This window comes from Bombina bombina, chromosome 1 (assembly GCF_027579735.1).
Source record: "Bombina bombina isolate aBomBom1 chromosome 1, aBomBom1.pri, whole genome shotgun sequence".
Taxonomy (NCBI): domain Eukaryota; kingdom Metazoa; phylum Chordata; class Amphibia; order Anura; family Bombinatoridae; genus Bombina; species Bombina bombina.
This window is the reverse complement of record NC_069499.1, coordinates 802,619,249-802,640,648: the sequence shown is the minus strand read 5'-3', so window position 1 is coordinate 802,640,648 and position 21,400 is coordinate 802,619,249. Positions and strand designations below refer to the sequence as shown.

The 21,400-nt window shown below is 39.0% G+C and overlaps 1 protein-coding gene across 2 annotated transcripts in view; it reads left to right on the top strand.

Annotated features, from left to right (window-relative positions):
- LOC128645996 (5-hydroxyisourate hydrolase) overlaps positions 1–3,099 on the top strand; it is a 78,000-nt gene extending 74,901 nt beyond the window's left edge. For both annotated transcript variants that reach the window (XM_053699373.1, XM_053699374.1), the window contains exons 4-6: positions 1,068–1,204; positions 1,275–1,410; positions 2,637–3,099. In XM_053699373.1, the coding sequence (XP_053555348.1) occupies positions 1,068–1,204; positions 1,275–1,410; positions 2,637–2,726 (363 nt within the window). In that variant the 3' untranslated portion in view covers positions 2,727–3,099. The remainder of the gene's footprint in view (positions 1–1,067; positions 1,205–1,274; positions 1,411–2,636) is intronic.
- The last annotated feature ends 18,301 nt before the right edge of the window (positions 3,100–21,400 follow it).

Here is a 21,400-nt window from a genome sequence, read left to right as displayed (position 1 = left end):
GATGACATTGTGCTTACGCCGTGAAGTTGTGGCTGACACTGTACTAATTGGCTAAAATGCAAGTCAATAGATAATAGCCATGTGATTAGGGGGCTGTCAAAAGAGACTTAAAGGGACAGTGAACCCAATTTTTTTATTTTCTGATTCAGATAGAGCATGCACTTTTAAGCAACTTTCTAATTTACTCCTATTATCAAATGTTCTTCATTCTCTTGGTATCTTTATTTGAAATGCAAGAATGTTAGATGCCGGCCCTGGGTTGTTCTTGCTGATTGGTGGATAAATTCACCCACCAATAAACAAGTGCTGTCCAGAGTACTGAACTAAAAAATAGCTTAGCTGTCTTATTTTTCAAATAAAGATAGCAAAAGAATGAAAAAAAATTGATAATAGGAGTAAATTAGAAAGTTGCTTAAAATGTCATGCTCTATCTGAATCACAAAAGAAAAAAATTGGGTTCAGTGTCTTAAAGTGCCATAAAACAGGTTGAGATCTGTGCATATTCTAAAAGGGCTAATTAAGTAAAAATAGTTTGCATAAAAAACATTGTTCAAAAATTGCTGGCAAGTATTTTAAAATAATTTAAAAAAACAAGCAAAATGACTTGCAAAGCTGTGCTTTCTGGAGTAGTGCACTATGTGCAGAATTATATAACATCATTTGCTAGGTTTACTGTCTCTTTAGATACAAGGTAATCATCACAGAGGTTAAAAGTATATTCATATAACCATATTGGCTGTGCAAAACGGGGGAATGGGTAATAAAGGGATTCATTTTGGAGTTGACTGTCCCTTTAATTGAAGTAACTGTAAACACGATGGTTAGATATGTATGCATATAAGTTACAAAGCATAAGAATGCTTCAACAGAATGCAGGTTTAAAGCTTTATTTAGACAAAGCACAGTAATGGTAGGAATTGGATAGACTCCTGTAGAATTTGCACTTGCATTATAGGGTTTATAAGGTTTTAGACATTAAGGTTAGCGTGACTACAGAAATAATAATTTGGCACCACTTTTTATGGATCTTCCATCTCTATATACATACATTGCTTTTTATCTTACAGGATATGTCAGGGGGGACAGAGAGCACACTGACCACTCATGTCCTAAACACAGCTCAGGGGATACCTGCTAAAGATTTAACCCTCACTCTGTCTAAACTAAATGCTGCCACAGGAAAGTGGGTTCAATTAAGCAGAAGGTAAGTCTGCTTTGTGACTATATTTGTGTACATGGACTTGTTTCCCGCTAATTAATTTCTACTCACACAGTATCACTAATGAGGACGGACGCTGCCCAGCAATTCTGCGGGGAGAGCCCATCACTGCTGGAACCTATCAACTACGCTTTGAGACTGAGGAGTACTGGAAAAAGATGCAGCAAGAGAGCTTCTATCCGTATGTGGAGGTAACAGCTTTCGCCGGTACACTAGACTGTTTAATATAGGAAAACGGTTGGAGAATTTGGCATACTGTATGTATGACTATCTAAAGAATAATACTCTAACTTGCAATGTGTGTGTGTGTTTCATTAAAGCTGTTTGGAAAAGGTAAAGCTGGAAATTCTTATAATGGGGAAACATGACCATACAACCAGTTTTGACTCCATTCTTTATTGTTAGAGACAATGTATTGCAAAAATGACAAGCTCTAATTTGTTACCTATAAGTGTTTGTGTCTAAACCCGCTAGTGGCAGTCACATACTGATTGACTCAACGGTTTTGTATTCTCAAGACTAGCTACTCTTTGCAGCTCTCAGTTGGTACTATAACCAATTTGCACAATGGTATATAAACTTGCTGGGTCAATAGAGCTAAAATTACATAAGTTAATGTTTTAGGGCATGCACTTCAATGTCCATTTAAATACATTTTTATAGTGCATATACATTTAAATAGTATGTTTTTGTAAACTGAGTTAGAATTCCCTAATGAGCTTTTGACATTACATTAATATGTAGAGGTAATAGTATGTATGTGTGTGTGTATATATATATATATATATATATATATATATATATATATATATATATTAAATGAAGCATTAGTTACTATTGGTCAAGATAGGCTAACTCCAACACCTCATCACAGCCCCTCCAGTGCATGAGGCCCTAACTACAACCTTTGCTGTGTCATTTGGACCTACCTATGTGTGTCTTGTTTAAGAAAATAAATACAACCCTTGGTAATGGACTGTACTGTCAGAGTGAACTTGGATCACATACCGTATTCTTGGCAGCAATCCCAGAATAAAGTGGGTGTATTTCTCATAGCATGAAAAACATTCTTATGCTAAAACTGGGTGCACTTTCACTGACACAGGCAGCTAACCCCAGAGCAATTGAGCGCAAACTCCAAAACATTAACACAAACTGGTACATTTTTAATAGAGCAGCTGTTGAGGGTGCTATAGAAAAGCATCCAGTGTATTCTGAAATTGCTAAGGACATGGAATGTGCACCCAATTCCTTCTGAGAGTGCTGTCAATTACTAGTTTTAGTATACATTTTCTAGGGGAACCACATCTAACTAGGAAGACCTTCAGGTGCAATTAGCATACTTTATTAAAAGCCAGCACGTAGAGGATATTCACTAACAATGCCGTGTTTAAACTATTAATTTGTCTTGTTACAGATTGCGTTTACTATTAAAGACCCGAAGCAAAAATACCACATCCCTCTGTTGCTGAGTCCGTTCTCTTACACCACCTACAGGGGAAGCTAGAGAACAGCACATCGTTTCAACTTTTTTATTTTTCAGTTCCATATCTGGCTTCTGAAAACTTTTGCTTGTCAGAATATTAAACCATGTTATTTTCTGGATCCCAGCTCAGTTGTGCAGAATGTTGCAAAAAGCAATCAAGGTCAAGATGCCACTGGGGTTTTTAATAATTTTCTGAAGCACTGATCACTCTTCTCACAAACATCAGGCTGTTATACTGGGGGTTCTGGGTAATCCAATAATAAATATAATTTTGTGAGTTACTAACAAAAAAAAACTACTTGTGTTGCAACACTGATTGCAATTTATAAACAAGTTTGTAACGTTCCATTTGTAAAATTGCAGACATAAATAAAATTCTTTAAAAACCAAACAATTTTTTAATGGAGTCAGCTACTGTACAGATATGTATGTGAATTACTAAGACCACAAAACTGGCTTTTACACTGGAACATAAAACTATTTTCTATGGAATTAAAGACTACCAAACTAGCGGCTAGATTACGAGTCTTGCGTTAGGCTTAAAAAGCAGCGTTGGCCGGTCCCAACGCTGCTTTTTAACGCCCTCTGGTATTACGAGTCTTGCACGTACAGGTGTACCGCTCACTTTTTTTTGGCCAGACCCGGAAATACCGCAAATCCACTTACGTCAATTGCGTATCCTATATTTTCAATGGGACTTGCATAGCGCCGGTATTACGAGTCTGACCAAAAGTGAGCGGTAAACCCTCTCCTGTCAAGACTGGTACCGCATTTTAAAGTCAGTAGTTAAGAGTTTTACACTACAACGGCGTAGCATAAAACTCTTAACTAAAGTGCTAAAAAGTACACTAACACCCATAAACTACCTATTAACCCCTAAACCGAGGCCCTCCAACATTGCAAACACTAAAATAAATATTGTAACCCCATATCTGCCGAATCGGACATCGCCGCCACTATAATAAATATATTAACCCCTAAACCGCTGCACTCCCGCATCACAAACACTTTAAATATTAACCCCTAATCTGCCGGCCCTAACATCGCCGCCACCTACCTACATTTATTAACCCCTAATCTGCTGCCCCCAACGTCGCCACCACTATAATAAAGTTATTAACCCCTAAACCTAAGTCTAACCCTAACACCCCCAAACTTAAATATAATTTAAATAAATCTAAATAAAATTACTACAATTAACTAAATTATTCCTATTTAAAACTAAATACCTATAAAATAAACCCTAAGCTAGCTACTATATAACTAATAGTTACATTGTATCTAGCTTAGGGTTCATTTTTATTTTACAGGCAACTTTGTATTTATTTTAACTAGGTAGAATAGTTATTAAATAGTTATTAACTATTTAATAACTACCTAGTTAAAATAAAGACAAATTTACCTGTAAAATAAAACCTAACCTAAGTTACAATTACACCTAACACTACACTATAATTAAATTAATTACCTACATTAAATACAATTAATTACAATTAAATAAAATTATCTAAAGTACAAAACCCCCCACAATTACAGACAATAATAAAGAAATTACAAGATTTTTAAACTAATTACACCTAATCTAATCCCCCTAACGAAATAAAAAAGTCCCCCAAAATAAAAAAAGCCCTACCCTACACTACATTACAAATAGCCCTTAAAAGGGCCTTTTGCGGGGCATTGCCCCAAAGTAATCGGCTCTTTTACCTGAAAAAAAAATTACAATCCCCCCACCCAAAATTAAAACCCACTACCCACACAACCAACCCTACTCTAAAACCCACCCAATCCCCCCCTTAAAAAAACCTAACACTAACCCCCTGAAGATCACCTTACCAGGAGACGTCTTCACCCAACCGGGCCGAAATCCTCAACAAAGCCGGGAGAAGTCTTCATCCAAGCCGGGCGAAGTGGTCTTCCAGACGGGCAGAAGTCTTCATCCCGATGGCATCTTCTATCTTCATCCATCCGGCGCGGAGCGGGTCCATCTTCAAGACATCCGACGAGGAGCATCCTCTTCCGATGGCTAAACACAGAATGAAGTTTCCTTTAAATGACGTCATCCAAGATGGCGTCCCTTCAATTCCGATTGGCTGATAGAATTCTATCAGCCAATCGGAATTAAGGTAGGAAAAATCCTATTGGCTGATGCAATCAGCCAATAGGATTGAAGTCCAATCCTATTGGCTGATCCAATCAGCCAATAGGATTGAGCTTGCATTCTATTGGCTGATTGGAACAGCCAATAGAATGCAAGCTCTTGAAGATGGACCAGCTCCACGCCAGATGGATGAAGACTTCTGCCCGTCTGGAAGACCACTTCGCCCGGCTTGGATGAAGACTTCTCCCGGCTTCTTTGAGGACTTCGGCCCCTTTGGGTGAAGATGTCTCCCGGTAAGGTGATCTTCAGGGGGTTAGTGTTAGGTTTTTTTAAGGGGGGATTGGGTGGGTTTTAGAGTAGGGTTGGTTGTGTGGGTGGTGGGTTTTAATGTTGGGGGGGGATTATACTTTTTTTTACAGGTAAAAGAGCTGATTACTTTGGGGCAATGCCCCGCAAAAGGCCCTTTTAAGTGCTATTTGTAATTTAGTGTAGGGTAGGGCTTTTTTTTTATTTTGGGGGGCTTTTTTATTTTGTTAGGGGGATTAAATTATGTGTAATTAGTGTAATTTCTTTATTATTTTCTGTAATTTAGTGTTTGTTTGTTTTTTGTACTTTAGATAATTTTATTTAATTGTAATTAATTGTATTTAATTTAGGTAATTCATTTAATTATAGTGTAGTGTTAGGTGTAATTGTAACTTAGGTTAGGTTTTATTTTACAGGTAAATTTTGTATTTATTTTAACTAGGTAGTTATTAAATAGTTAATAACTATTGTACCTAGTTAAAATAAATACAAAGATGCCTGTAAAATAAAAATAAGCCCTAAGCTAGCTACAGTGTAACTATTAGTTATATTGTAGCTAGCTTAGGGTTTATTTTATAGGTAAGTACAGGTATACCTCACTTTACAGCGCTTCACTTTACAGCGATTCGCTAATACAGCGCTTTGTGGAGCTGAAGTTCATCCTCCAGTGATTTTGAAACAATGCTGTAATCATCGTGAGTTTGCGAGAAAAGTGACTGGCACCATTTTGTTATGCGCAGTTCACTCTGTTTACAGCATTACAGTGCAATCTGTGTCTCAGTGCTATAGTCTGGCAAATTTTACTACAGTAATTGTCACAATTTTACAGGTACAGCATTACAGTGCAATCTGTGTCTCAGTGCTATAGTCTGGCAAATTGTACTACAGTAATAGTCACTATTTTACAGGTACAGCATTACAGTGCAATCTGTGTCTCAGTGCTATAGTCTGGCAAATTTTACTACAGTAATTGTCACTATTTTACAAGTTCAGTATTTATTGAATACTAATTGAATACTGTGCTGTGCTACTGTTAAACTAAACATAGCCCTATTGCACCCCTAATATAAGTTAAGTCAAACATGTTTTCAAGTTTTTAAACACACTGGCAAGTGAAAAGATAGCTAAAACTGCCTTGTTTCACTTTAAGGCGGTTTTCACTTTACAGCGGGGCTCCGGTCCCTAACCCGCTGTATGAGCGGGGTGTACCTGTATTTAGTTTTAAATAGGAATAATTTAGTTAATTGTAGTAATTTTATTTAGATTTATTTAAATTATATTTAAGTTAGGGGGGGTTAGGGTTAGACTTAAGTTTAGGGGTTAATAACTTTATTATAGTGGTGTCGACGTTGGGGGTGGCAGATTAGGGGTTAATAAATGTAGTTAGGTTGCGGCGAGACTGGGGGTGGCAGATTAGGGGTTAATAAATATAATGTAGGTGTCAGCGATGTTGGGGGCAGCAAATTAGAGGTTCATAAGTATAATGTAGGTGGCGCCGCCGTCCGGAGCGGCAAATTAGGGGTTAATAATATAATGTAGGTGTCAGCAATGTTGGGGGCGGCAGATTAGGGGTTAATAAATGTAAGATTAGGGGTGTTTAGACTCGGGGTTCAAGTTAGGGTGTTAGGTGTAGACATAAATTTTATTTCCCCATAGGAATCAATGGGGCTGAGTTAGGAGTTTTACGCTGCTTTTTTGCAGCGGGAACAACATCTGGGGGCAGAAGTTATCTGCCGTCATGTGGTATTGTGCTCTGTTGCCAAATTATCCTAATTTGTTATAAGTAAAAGAAACTTTCATAACATAATGAGAGTTTGTAAAATCACTGCTGGATCTAAAATGTATTAAAATATAAAATAGAAAGTTCAAAGCTTAAATGTAATAATACTGAAAGGCCCCAATCTGAACTATAAAGTAATATCAATAACAATGCATAAAGTGTAAGGGTAACAAAACTCATCACAAAGTCCAATATTGCACTTCGCTTGTGTCTCCATCAGATACAGAAATGAGAGAGACCTTGCAGTGCTGGAGAGTTCTGCCCTTTTTCTTTGAAAATTCACTGAGTTCAGCCCCTCTGAATTCTGCACTAAAATTTCTCTCCAAGCAGGAGAATATTTTATCATCGGGCCCAGAGTGAGTCCGTGTAAGTAATCAACTTACAAAACTGACAGTGTACCTTAGAGAATTATGACTAATTCAAAAGAGGCAGAATAATACCTGAAAGCAGCATAAAAAAAGGTATAAACCATATGTCCAGGGTAAATATGCTGCAATTATAGTAACATGAAAGAAACTGGCTCAATTAAAAATAGCAGTTTTATCCAATATCTTTTCTGCATTGAAAAATCAACAAAGGGTTGGAAAGAGTTCATTTGTTTATAATATAAATACAATTGCGGAGTATGGTTTCCAAAACAACAAGCAGCAGTGTTATAAAAATTTAGTCTGGCTCCTGAATGAATGATTGACAAATTGGGACCCCTAGTCCATTATGTAGAGATGTTTAGGCAAAATCTGAGAGTGATACTCTAAAACAGTTTTTAATTGCACTTTTGAAAACAGTCCAACAGAGGAGTGAATCTCTTTCCTAAGGCACTCAAGCTGTGTGTTGAGGGCATCCAGCAGTGGCACCAAAGCTGTCAGCAAGCTACAAACAATATGTTCATGCTAGGTTTTTGTCCATAATTAACAAAGAGTAGAGCACAAAACTGCTACACTGTAGATGCAGTCGAAGCCTGTACAGCAAATACAAGCTGTCTGGAACTTTCAAGCCAAAAGCAAATGTTCACAGGGCACCAGATAAAGACAATCCTTCAGCCAGTCCACTCTCCAGGTATTGTAGGCAGAGTAAAATTGGTCTCGACACCACTCCAACTCTCCGCACTGTCACTGTGCTGTAATTCGCCTTAGGTGGTGGAGAGGGAAATCCCCTTCTCCAGTCAGGTCCCTGTCCAACTAACACTCAAACTGGTAAGGCAACATTCAATTTAAACAGCAGATTTATCATGCCATTATTAGTGGAGCACTTTTCCCTAGCTGCTGCTTCTGTGCCCACCCACTGGAACTGTCAAATTGAACAACCAGGGAACTATAATGCATATGTGAGAGTTGTCTGGGGATGCCAAGACCTTCCACAAGACTGCGGCAGCTTGTTGTTCAAGTGGGAGGCCATGAGGTCTATAAATGGTGTTCCCCAACGTCTCATAATCTTGTCGACCACCTCCTGGTTCAAAGAGCATTCCCCCCAGGTTAACCCCTTAAAGATGTCACTGCTATTTTCACAAGCCTGCAGGAGGGAGGGTCTCATAGGGTGCCTCGCTATAGCAACCAGGCAAACCATTAACGACCAACCGCGTACAGGGTACTTCACGGTTGTTAAGGTACTGGCAGCTGAGAAAGTCCACATCCAAACTGTTTACTGGATGTGGATAGCGGAAATTATGCAGTTATTGTATTTTGCCCAAGTGACAATGTGGGCTACTTCATTTATCACCAAGGAACTTCATGTTCTGTCTTGATGATTTATGTTAGCCAGTGTTATAACATTGTCTGATTGGGACCTGAGAAAGGTTACCTGCCTTAGACTGGGCCATTTCTGGGTGGCCCTGAAGATTGCATGGAGTTCCAGAAAGTTGATTTTTAACCTCCCCTCCCGAGGATACCTTACTCCTATAGCCCTATAGGGGCCCCAGGCAGCACCCCAACCTGTCAAGCTGGTGTCTGTGGTGATCACCACCCATGTTGGCCAGAGAAAGTAGGCTCCCTAAAGAATAGACTGGTGAATCTGCCCCCATGTCAGGGACTGCCTTGTCTGTAAGTCCAGTAGGAAGTTCTGAGACAAATCCTTGTTAATCCTATGTATAACGTTAAAACAATTCCTTGAGCTTGCACCACAGTCAATAGTTCTGAAAGAACTTTTGTAAGAGACTCTGGGCGCGGTTGTTACACAAAAGGGAAATGCCACAAACTGATAGTGCCTGTCAGGCAAATTTCAGGAATCCCTGTAAATAGGTTTGTTCATTCATTTGTAATCAAATCAGACAGTCAGGTGCTTACCTGACCACGCTCCAGAAACAGGCTCTTGCTGCAGCATTCCTCCATGTGGAACAAAGAAGCTTCTCTTCTGCAGTGGCTGCTACCTTCCTTAGGCGCTAGTGGCCGCATAATGCGCTAATGTAAAGGGGCCATGCCTATTTTAGCAACTCTCACCTAAAATAGCCACAGCTGCGGCTGTTCCTCTAAATCCTCTTAGCCCATCACTCTAGGCTGAGTTATTGAGCAGATGGTCAGGTTTTTACCTGCTTTTGAGGAATACCTACAATTTTTCTTTCATGATTCAGATAGAGCAAGGGATTTTAAACAACTTTCTAATTTACTTCTATTATCAATTGTACATCGTTCTCTTATGTCTAGAGCACTATATTGCAGTATTTTTGCAATAATTGTTTCCATTTGCAAGATCTCTATTTCCTGCCATGTACTGCTTCAGAGACACCTACCTAATTATTTCTTTAGCAAAAGAATATCATGCAAACTAAAGCAAATTTGATAATAGAAGTCAGTTGGAAACTTTTTTTTTTTAAATTGTATGCTCTGTCTGAATCCCAAAATATTTTTTTTGGGTTTCATATCCCTTTTAGCTCTCCCTGTATCCTGTGATGCAACCAGCTTGTTTCCTGATAGCACTTACCTGTGTCCTGCTGCAATTACCTGGTATCCCGTGCCAGCCTCACCAGCTGTACCTGCTGAATCTCCTGTACCTGCTGAGTCTCCTGTGCCTGCTGAGTCTCCTGTACTTGCTTTACTAGTGGCAGCTTACCTGAACCCTGCTGTATCACCTGCATCTACCTGATATCCAGTACCAGTCTCACCACCTGTGCCTGCTGAGTCTCCTGTACTTGCTTTACTAGTGGCAGCTTACCTGAACCCTGCTGTATCACCTGCATCTACCTGATATCCAGTACCAGTCTCACCACCTGTGCCTGCTGAGTCTCCTGTACTTGCTTTACTAGTGGCAGCTTACCTGAACCCTGCTGTATCACCTGCATCTACCTGATATCCAGTACCAGTCTCACCACCTGTGCCTGCTGAGTCTCCTGTACTTGCTTTACTAGTGGCAGCTTACCTGAACCCTGCTGTATCACCTGCATCTACCTGATATCCAGTACCAGTCTCACCACCTGTGCCTGCTGAGTCTCCTGTACTTGCTTTACTAGTGGCAGCTTACCTGAACCCTGCTGTATCACCTGCATCTACCTGATATCCAGTACCAGTCTCACCACCTGTGCCTGCTGAGTCTCCTGTACTTGCTTTACTAGTGGCAGCTTACCTGAACCCTGCTGTATCACCTGCATCTACCTGATATCCAGTACCAGTCTCACCACCTGTGCCTGCTGAGTCTCCTGTACTTGCTTTACTAGTGGCAGCTTACCTGAACCCTGCTGTATCACCTGCATCTACCTGATATCCAGTACCAGTCTCACCACCTGTGCCTGCTGAGTCTCCTGTACTTGCTTTACTAGTGGCAGCTTACCGGTATCCAGTACCAGTCTCACCACCTGTATGTGCTGAGTTTCCTGTGCCTGCTGAGTCTCCAGTATTTGCTGTACCAGTGGCAGATTACCTGAATTCTGCTGCACCTACCTATTATGCAGTGCCAGCCTCACCACCTGTACCTGCTGGGGTTCCTTCTGAATCTCCTGTACATTGTTGTTGCACTGTTGTCCCAGTACCTGACCTTTAGCCTGCCCTTGGACTTTTCTCCTGCTTTAACCCTTTGGTACCTTGTTGCTGGAGTGACCTCAGAGTACCCAACTTTTGGCCTGTTCTTGCTTTATCTCTTGGTATATTGTTGCTGGACTGATCTCCTGGTACAAACAAATACAAGGGGAATTGAGGGCCCTATTTCTGTGGGAACTTACAATCTAGAAAATTACTTTTTGTTTCCTTTGTATTCATTCCTGTACTCGAGTTCCACTCACTGAGTCAGGTACTGGGAAATTAGACCAGTGTTTCTTGACTCTGGTCGCCAAGTACCCTTAACAGACCAGATTTTCATGATTTCTTAAACTGACAGGGACATTTTTCTTTCATGATTTAGATTAAGTATACAATTTTAAACAAATTTCCAATTCTATTATCAATGTTGCTTCATTCAGCACCAATGCACCACTGGGAGTTAGCTAAACACATCGGAAAGCTAATGATAAAAGTTATATATGTGCAGCCACCAAGATAACAAAGCAAATTAGATAATAGAATTAAACTGGAAAGTTTTTGAGTTTCATGTCCCTTTAACTAGACTCTAGTTAAAGGGACATGAAACCCACATTTTTTCTTCCATGATTTAGAAAGAGCATGACATTTTAAACAGCTTTCCAAGTTACTTCTATTCTCTCATTTGCTTCATTCTTTTGATATCCTTTGTTGAAAAGCATATCTAAATAGGCTCATTAGCTCCTGATTGGTGGCTGCACAGAGATGCGTCGTGTGATTGGCTCACCAATGTGCATTGCTATTTCTTCAACAAAGGATATCTGAAGAATGAAGCAAATAGTTTTTAAAATTGTATTCTCCATCTGAATCATAAAATAAAAATTTGGGGTTCCATGTCCCTTTAAAGGGACATGAAACTCAATATTTTCCAGTTTAACTCTATTATCTAAATTAGTTACTAGAGCACAGGTGAAATAATCAGCCGATCAGGAAAACATGGTTATCAACCTGCACTTACCCATCAGCTGATTAGTTCACCTGTGCTCTAAGATATTAAAATCTGGCCTGTTAGGGTACCTCAGGACTGGAGTTGAGAAACACTGAGGTAGACAGTTGCTTAGGAGCTGTCTTAGAGAATTTAAATTTTTTGTATTGTTTGCTTGTCTGCAGTAGGGGTATCCACTACCTCCAACGCATCTTTAGAGAAGCAGGAAGGAAAGGCACATCCTGAGAGCAAGGGGGGCTGCAGCTAACAGGACTGTCACTTTAGTGTGTGCAAATACAGATCACTGTAAATTTAAAGAGTACCTAATTTTTTTTAAGGTTTTACAAAAGTGCCTAAAAGTGTTGTAGAAATTACTTGGTGCACGTGTCCCCAATGCTATATGAGTCATGTGTACCTCTCCATACTAAAAAAACTGGGGGCTATGTAGGTGCAGTGTACCTGTCAGTAATTTCGTCTATCATGGTCACCTCCGCTGCAGAAACTGCTTTCAGTTGATAGGCCCATCCTAGGCAGTGCAAGCATGGGGCCAAGGATTTCACAAAGCATAGCATCTACAACTCAGGGGATTGGCAGATAAATCCAAATCTCACCTGGGGAGGGCTGTGCATCACTCATGGAGCAGCACATTGCATACCAGGGGACTGGCAGATAAATCCAAATCTCACCTGGGGAGGGCTGTGCATCACTCATGGAGCAGCACATTGTATACTAGGGGACTGGCAGATAAATCCAAATCTCACCTGGGGAGGGCTGTGCATCACTCATGGAGCAGCACATTGCATACCAGGGGACTGGCAGATAAATCCAAATCTCACCTGGGGAGGGCTGTGCATCACTCATGGAGCAGCACATTGTATACTAGGGGACTGGCAGATAAATCCAAATCTCACCTGGGGAGGGCTGTGCATCACTCATGGAGCAGCACATTGTATACTAGGGGACTGGCAGATAAATCCAAATCTCACCTGGGGAGGGCTGTGTATCACTCATGGAGCAGCACATTGTATACCAGGGGATTGGCAGATAAATCCAAATCTCACCTGGGGAGGGCTGTGCATCACTCATGGAGCAGCACATTGTATACTAGGGGACTGGCAGATACATCCAAATCTCACCTGGGGAGGGCTGTGCATCACTCATGGAGCAGCACATTGTATACTAGGGGACTGGCAGATACATCCAAATCTCACCTGGGGAGGGCTGTGCATCACTCATGGAGTAGCACATTGTATACTAGGGGACTGGCAGATACATCCAAATCTCACCTGGGGAGGGCTGTGCATCACTCATGGAGCAGCACATTGTATACTAGGGGACTGGCAGATACATCCAAATCTCACCTGGGGAGGGCTGTGCATCACTCATGGAGTAGCACATTGTATACTAGGGGACTGGCAGATAAATCTGGACACAAAATATATAAGCCACAGCGCTGAGAGTGAGCACACAAAGCAGCTGTATATAAACAAGGAATCCCTTACTTCTTATTGAACAGAAATTTTAGGGGAAATAATTACACTGACTGCAGTAAAAACTGCAGGCAAGTAATTATATACAGCTGCGCTATCACACAGGTAGCTAAATGTGTGCAGTAACCTGGCTGGTGTGTGAGCTTCAATTGAAGGTGGTCATATGTAGACATTTAATGTAATAAAATAAATTCAATATAATATTAAAAATTCAAATTGATATTAAAAATAAGCATATCAAAGATAAAAATATAACAGATTGTCATATATAGTCTTATAGTTCACAACATAAAATTTAACATTTCATAACAATAAATAACAACAGGCATACAATATACAGCTCAAGCTTATTTCATAGACAGATCAGCTGTAAGTCTTTTTGAATCAAACAAGATCGTCTTGATGCAAGCGAGGAAAGTCTTTAAGCAGATGAAAAAAAGCGTGTTTTTTCAAGCAAGATGACGACTTGGTTAGTTGTTAAGTTAGTTGCAAAGCTGCACAAAGACCAGTTGCCGATAGTTGATCCCCAGGGGTTTCTCTCCGGATGCCGCTGGTCTCTCAGGCACCTCCTAATCCGCCAGAGAGGGATTGCAATAAATCTGATCAAGTTCCAAGAACTCTCACGCCGTCAGACTTGCAGGACTACGGAAGCCCAAAGAGGTCACAATACAGAGCAACTTGTTTCAGCTTAGCACAGCCTTTCACCTGGGGAGGGCTGTGTATCACTCAAGGAGCAGCACATTGTATACCAGGGGACTGGCAAATAAATCTACATTCACCTGGGAGGCATGTGACATTTCCACAATAGGAACATTTTGTTCACTGCCTGACTGAGAACTCCTGTCTAGCCCTCTGTCCTTAAAGAGGAAATGGGTCTGAGATTGGTTAGAGAACTTCATGTAGATCAGCACTTCTGAATTCACCTCACTCCTAGCTGGATGCAAAAAATGGCTGAGGGAGAGAAGAGGGATTAAAAGCTCTGGTATGTTGGGCATTTGATGCTTTTTGGGATTCGAGGTTAGGGGTTCAATTCCCTGTTTGGTGAATATATATATATATATTTTCTAAGGATAACAAATTGTTTTTTAGTATATATATTTTTCAGCAGCCTTATATTTATTTTTCATTTGTTTATTAGGGTAATAATATTAGTAAAAAATTTTGTAGAAAGATGCCGGCAACAAATTGTATGTTAATATGTTAATATTGATTTCAGAATACTATGCAATATTTTTAATATGAATAATTTTTAAATATAAAATAAGTTCTAAACATGAATGTTTAAATATGAATGTATATTCTGCAAATATTTTCACTGATAACAATGCTTATAAATCTACTAATGTTAACAGCCTCACCTTTTACAAAACAGGTGGCAGACTAATTAATCAAATCAGCTGGCTGGAAGTGGGTTTAAAAGAGAGCATTGTTCATTTGGTTTTTAGAGCTTGAAAAAGAAATTACATTTTGAAACGCGTTGCTCTATTTGCTCTATTTTAAACTAACTCCTACAACTTTGGAGTTTTTTATTTGTGCAGATATCTTGTGGCTGAATAACCCTCTGCTAGGTGTTTTTTGTGCAGTATTGGCCATTACAAACAGGCCTTGGGAGCTAGAATGCATATCCTGTAAAGGAAAGCTGCAAAAAATTCACTGGGTTTCTAGCCTAGTATATCTAATTGCTTTTCCCTGTTAAAGCTTTTCTGTTTCCAGTGGCCATTGGTTACTATTGGAAGGTGTGTCCACAGATTGTTGGTTCAAGTTTGGAGGCCGGTTGCTGCTTATTATTATGTAAGTACGGATGTAACTTCCCCTGCTTTTTGCTGTGTGACATTTACTAAGAGGATTCCTTGTCCATAGGGGAAATACCATCATTGGCTGCGACTGCCTCTTTTGTCCTGGGAACGCTTCTCTTACAACTATACACAGAACAGCATCCTTGTATGAGCGTGGGTCCACATAGTAACAAGCCGAAAAATCGTCCACTCCTGGGAACTGTTTCTTATGCATGAACTTTTGGTTTAAGGAGTTTTTTATACTAATTTTCTTTTTTTCTTAATTTTGTGATTTATTATTGTGATTTATTATTGTATGTCTTGAATAGGTCGACCTATATTGTAATGAAGTTTTTTATATATAGATATGCAATTCTAGTATTTGTTGCTGGCATCTTCTATAGAATTGAATTTTTTCACATAGAATTTTTTTCATATATAATTTTTTCCAATTTTGAAAAGATTTTGTTCACACATAATTCATAACTCACAATTTATATTTACATGTATTATACATATTGCCTATTATAGTAGTATCAGGTTAGGTGTTTTATTATTATATATATTCTATAATCCTTACTCTTAAGCTGGTTTCAGCGCTCCCTAGTGCTTTGTGTTTTATGTGGGGTATTTTTGCCTCCTCCTAGCGGACTGGAGTTTAAAAGGATAGTAAACCCATTTTTTTTTCTTTCATGATTTAAATAGAGAATACAATTTTAAGCAACTTTCTAATTTACTTCTGTTATCATTTTGTCTTCGTTCTCTTGATATCTTTATTTGAAAAGCAGGAATGTAAGTTTAAGAGCCGGCCCATTTTTGGCTAAATGTAGCCACTAATAACAAGCGCTATCCGGGGTGCTGAAACCAAAAATGGGCCGGCTCCTTAGCTTATATTCCTACTTTTTCAAATAAAGAGAACGAAGAAAAATTGATAATAGGAGTAAATAAGAAAGTTTCTTAAAATTGCCTGCTCTATCTGAATCATGAAAGAAAAAAATTGGGTTTACTATCCCTTTAAAGCTCTTCCACAAGTGAGGGCTCATGGACTCCTATCATCTTATGAAAGAAAAAATTATATTTGGCCCCATGTTTTAGGAAGTTGGACATCACTCCTATACATGATAGAAAATGTTTAAATAACATGTCCTTATTAGAAAAAAAATATCGTACCTATTAACATGTTAACTTAGCATGCACAAAAAGTCATGCAAGCAGCCGTTATGTGCTGCAAGCAACATGTCAAAATGGATTTCCAAGAGATGAAGGCTACAAAATTAGAAAAAAGTAAAAATATCAGTGTCATTGTTTAATTAACTGAAAGAGTAATCATTTTTTTCCCCCCTCAAATGGACTGGAATGGCTCTAACTGTGAAAATCCATACACAAGCTATCAGAATTCGGCCTCAGTCAGTAAAATTGTCAAATAGTATTTTAGAGTCATTAAAAGGGACATTAAACTCAGAATGTAATTCCCCAAAATAATGTTTAAAGGACCACTCAGTGCAATAGAATGGCATAATTAACAAGTGAATAATAAAAAGACAATGATTTAACACCTACTTTGAACTTCAAATAAGCAGTAGGAATGTTTTGTGACATTTCCCCCCCATTTTCAGGCCCCTTGTTTCATGTGACAGACATCAGCCAATCTGATCTTGTTCCCCAGAAAGTGTGCATATAAAAAGACTAAAGAAAATTCATAATGGAAGTAAATAGGAAAGTGTTTTAAAACTGCATGCTCTATCTGAATCATAAAGGTTTATTTTGACTTGAGTGTCTCTTTAATTATACATAGAATAAAAAAAACAACTTTACAATGCACATTTATTATTTATTTTCTCTGCAATTTAACTACAAAATTGTAGTATCTTCACTTCACTTCGATATGCTGAGATGGATTCAGTGGAACGCAGAACACTGACGTTCCTACATGCTGCACAGTGATTAGTTAACATGTACAGCAGCTTCTTTTTATCTGTTCCTAATTAGCTGCAATAAAGTATGATAAACACAATGGAAAAGGCTTTTCAAAGTGTATATTTTATAACTAAAACAGTGCATATTATTCTAACAAAATGACAGATTTTAAATGTTTTAAACATTTAGGGCCAGATTACAAGTGGAGCACTATTTAACACTTTCGCTAGAGTGCTAATTGCGCTAGAAGTAAACTTTGCGCGCGTCGGGTTATGCTGGTATTATGAGTTGAAAGTAAAGTTTCTACTCTCACACTGACCCGACGCACCCAAAAAGGCGAACTTACAATATCGCGCTCAAGATAACCTATTCCCTCATAGAAGTCAATAGAGCAAAAAAAAACCCCCATAATTTATGTATGAACTTACCTGATAAATTCATTTCTTTCATATTGGCAAGAGTCCACGAGCTAGTGACGTATGGGATATACAATCCTACCAGGAGGGGCAAAGTTTCCCAAACCTTAAAATGCCTATAAATACACCCCTCACCACACCCACAATTCAGTTTTACGTATAGCTAAGTAGTGGGGTGATAAAAAAAAAAGGAGTAAAAAGCATAAAAAAAAATGAACTGGAAATATAATTGTGCTTTATACAAAAAACCATAACCACCATAAAAAGGGTGGGTCTCATGGACTCTTGCCAATATGAAAGAAATGAATTTATCAGGTAAGTTCTTACATAAATTATGTTTCTTCTGTTAAGTGTGATCAGTCCACGGGTCATCATTACTTCTGGGATATTACTCCTCCCCAACAGGAAGTGCAAGAGGATTCACCCAGCAGAGTTGCATATAGCCCCTCCCCTCTACGTCACCCCCAGTCATTCTCTTGCACCCAACGACTAGATAGGATGTGTGAGAGGACTATGGTGATTTTATTTAGTTTATTTCTTCAATCAAAAGTTTGTTATTTTTTAATAGCACCGGAGTGTGCTATTCCTTCTCTGGTAGAGTTTGAAGAAGAATCTACCAGAGTTTTTACTATGATTTTAGCCGGAGTTGTTAAGATCATATTGCTGTTTCTCGGCCATCTGAGGAGAGGTAAACTTCAGATCAGGGGACAGCGGGCAGTTTATTCTGCAAAAGGTATGTAGCAGTTTTTATTTTCTAACAATGGAATTGCTGAGAAAATCCTGCCATACCGACATTATATCATGTATGTATAATTTACATTTTAGTATTCTGGAGAATGGTACTTCACTGGAATTACACTGTGTATTTAAGACTTTAGCCTAATAGAAATACAACAGACTTTTTAATAACTCTTAATTATGTTAAACGTTTTTGCTGGAATGTAAAATCGTTTTCATTTTCTGAGGTACTGGGTGAATAAAATGTTTGGGCACTATTTTTCCACTTGGCAGTTGCGGGATCTAATTATGACAGTTTTTAATCTCTCTCACTGTTGTGTGTGAGGGGGTGGGACCTTTTTTGGCGCTTTTGCTACGCATCAAAAATTTCAGTCAAAAGCTGATTGATTTCATCTGTTATATATATTCAGTGCTTTTCAAGCACAGTTCGTTTTTTTCATTGTATTTTACTTGTATAGTATTTCCAAATTGCAAGTTTATTTGCTAGTTTGTTAAACATGTCTGATTCAGAAGATGAGACCTGTACTATTTGTACTAAAGCCAAGGTGGAGCCCAATAGAAATTTATGTACTAACTGTATTGATGCTACATTAAATAAAAGTCAATCTGTACACATTGAACAAATTTCACCAAACAACGAGGGGAGAGTTATGCCGACTAACTCGCCTCACGTGACAGTACCTGCATCTCCCGCTTGGGACGTGCGCGATATGGCGACACCAAGTACATCTGGGCGGCCATTACAAATAACATTACAAGATATGGCTACTGTTATGACTGAGGTTTTGGCTAAATTACCAGAACTAAGGGGCAAGCGTGATCACTCTGGGGTGAGAACAGAGTGCGCTGATAATGTTAGGGCCATGTCAGATACTGCGTCACAACTTGCAGAACATGAGGACGGAGAGCTTCATTCTGCGGCTGACGGTTCTGATCCAAACAGATTGGATTCAGATATTTCAAATTTTAAATTTAAGCTGGAAAACCTCCGTGTTTTACTAGGGGAGGTGTTAGCGGCCCTGAATGATTGTAACACAGTTGCAATACCTGAGAAAATGTGTAGGTTGGATAAATATTTTGCTGTACCAACAAGTACTGACGTTTTTCCTATACCTAAAAGACTAACTGAAATTATTACTAAGGAGTGGGATAGACCCGGTGTGCCGTTCTCACCCCCTCCAATATTTAGAAAGATGTTTCCAATAGACACCACCACACGGGATTTATGGCAAACGGTCCCTAAGGTGGAGGGAGCAGTTTCTACTTTAGCTAAACGTACCACTATCCCGGTAGAGGATAGCTGTGCCTTTTCAGATCCAATGGATAAAAAATTAGAGGGTTACCTTAAGAAAATGTTTGTTCAACAAGGTTTTATATTGCAACCCCTTGCATGCATTGCGCCGATCACGGCTGCAGCGGCATTCTGGATTGAGTCTCTAGAAGAGAACCTTGGTTCAGCTACGCTGGACGACATTTCAGACAGGCTTAGAGTACTTAAGCTATCTAATTCATTCATTTCGGAAGCCGTAGTACATTTAATTAAACTTACGGCTAAGAATTCCGGATTCGCCATTCAAGCGCGCAGAGCACTGTGGCTAAAATCCTGGTCAGCTGATGTAACTTCTAAGTCCAAATTACTTAATATACCTTTCAAGGGACAGACCTTATTTGGGCCTGGTTTGAAAGAAATTATCGCTGACATTACAGGAGGTAAGGGCCACGCCCTACCTCAAGACAAAGCCAAACCTAAGGCTAGACAGTCTAATTTTTGTTCCTTTCGGAATTTCAAAGCAGGAGCAGCATCAACTTCCACTACTCCAAAACAAGAAGGATCTGGTGCTCGCTACAGACAAGGCTGGAGACCTAACCAGTCCTGGAACAAGGGCAAGCAGGCCAGGAAGCCTGCAGTTGCCACTAAAACAGCATGAATTGAGGGCCCCCGATCCGGGATCGGATCTAGTGGGGGGCAGACTTTCTCTCTTCGCCCAGGCTTGGGCAAGAGATGTCCAGGATCCCTGGGCGCTAGAGATAATATCTCAGGGATACCTTCTGGACTTCAAACACTCTCCTCCAAGAGAGAGATTTCATCTGTCAAGGTTGTCGACAAACCAAACAAAGAAGCGTTTCTACGCTGCATACAAGAACTATTGTTAATGGGAGTAATCCATCCAGTTCCACGGTCGGAACAGGGACAAGGGTTTTACTCAAATCTGTTTGTGGTTCCCAAAAAAGAGGGAACTTTCAGACCAATCCTGGATTTAAAGATCCTAAACAAATTCCTAAGAGTTCCATCATTCAAAATGGAGACTATCCGGACAATTTTACCCATGATCCAAGAAGGTCAGTACATGACCACTGTGGACTTAAAGGACGCTTGTTAAAAATAAAATTAGAGGCGCCCTCAAATACTAGTAATAATCCGCCAGTATTGGTGTATAATGTGCTGTAAAACTGTCATAGAAAAGTTGTTGCTATTGGCAATGATACAACAAGAACAGTATTGATAACCTACAAATAGATGTATAACTTGTTCAGTTAAGAGGATTTGAGTATGATATAGTTTGTTATAATGAATAAACTATCTCTCTAACAATGTATAATAAGATAGTCCACACTCTCAGAGGTGTTTGTAATCTCCAGGCAGCAATCTCATTCCAGATAATGAATTAACGATCAAATGGCAAGAACAACTTACAAACTGTTCACTTAAATTGATAGATCTTTTAATAGAATTTAGGAGTACTCTTCTAAATAATATAGAAATTGAGATAGAAAAATTACAATCATTATTAAACAAATACGAACAACATCCAGAGTATACTGCTAAAATTAAGGAGGTTACAGAAAAATCTGATGCATTCCAGAAAAAACTAATTAAAATAAAAATTAAAAAATTAGCAAGAGATGAAAAAGATTACCTGGAGGGCTGTATATATAGAACCCAACCAACAGAGAACATAGATGTAACAACAGAGCCCAATATTGAAAGCGATCCCACACTGATAAATCAGAGAGATCAGCTAGCAGTCAATTCCCCCAACTGGAAAAGGGTAAATTATTACAAAAAACCTAAAGATAAGAAGAAAAATATAAATTATAAAGGGAATTATAATTTTAAAAATGAGAATAATTGGCAAAATAACTATCAAGCAGGGAATAACTATAGAAGGGATCACGTGGAGAAAAGAAAGGGATCAGAAAATCATATGGGGAACTTTTACTCCAATAACTATAGAAAGAGAACTGAAT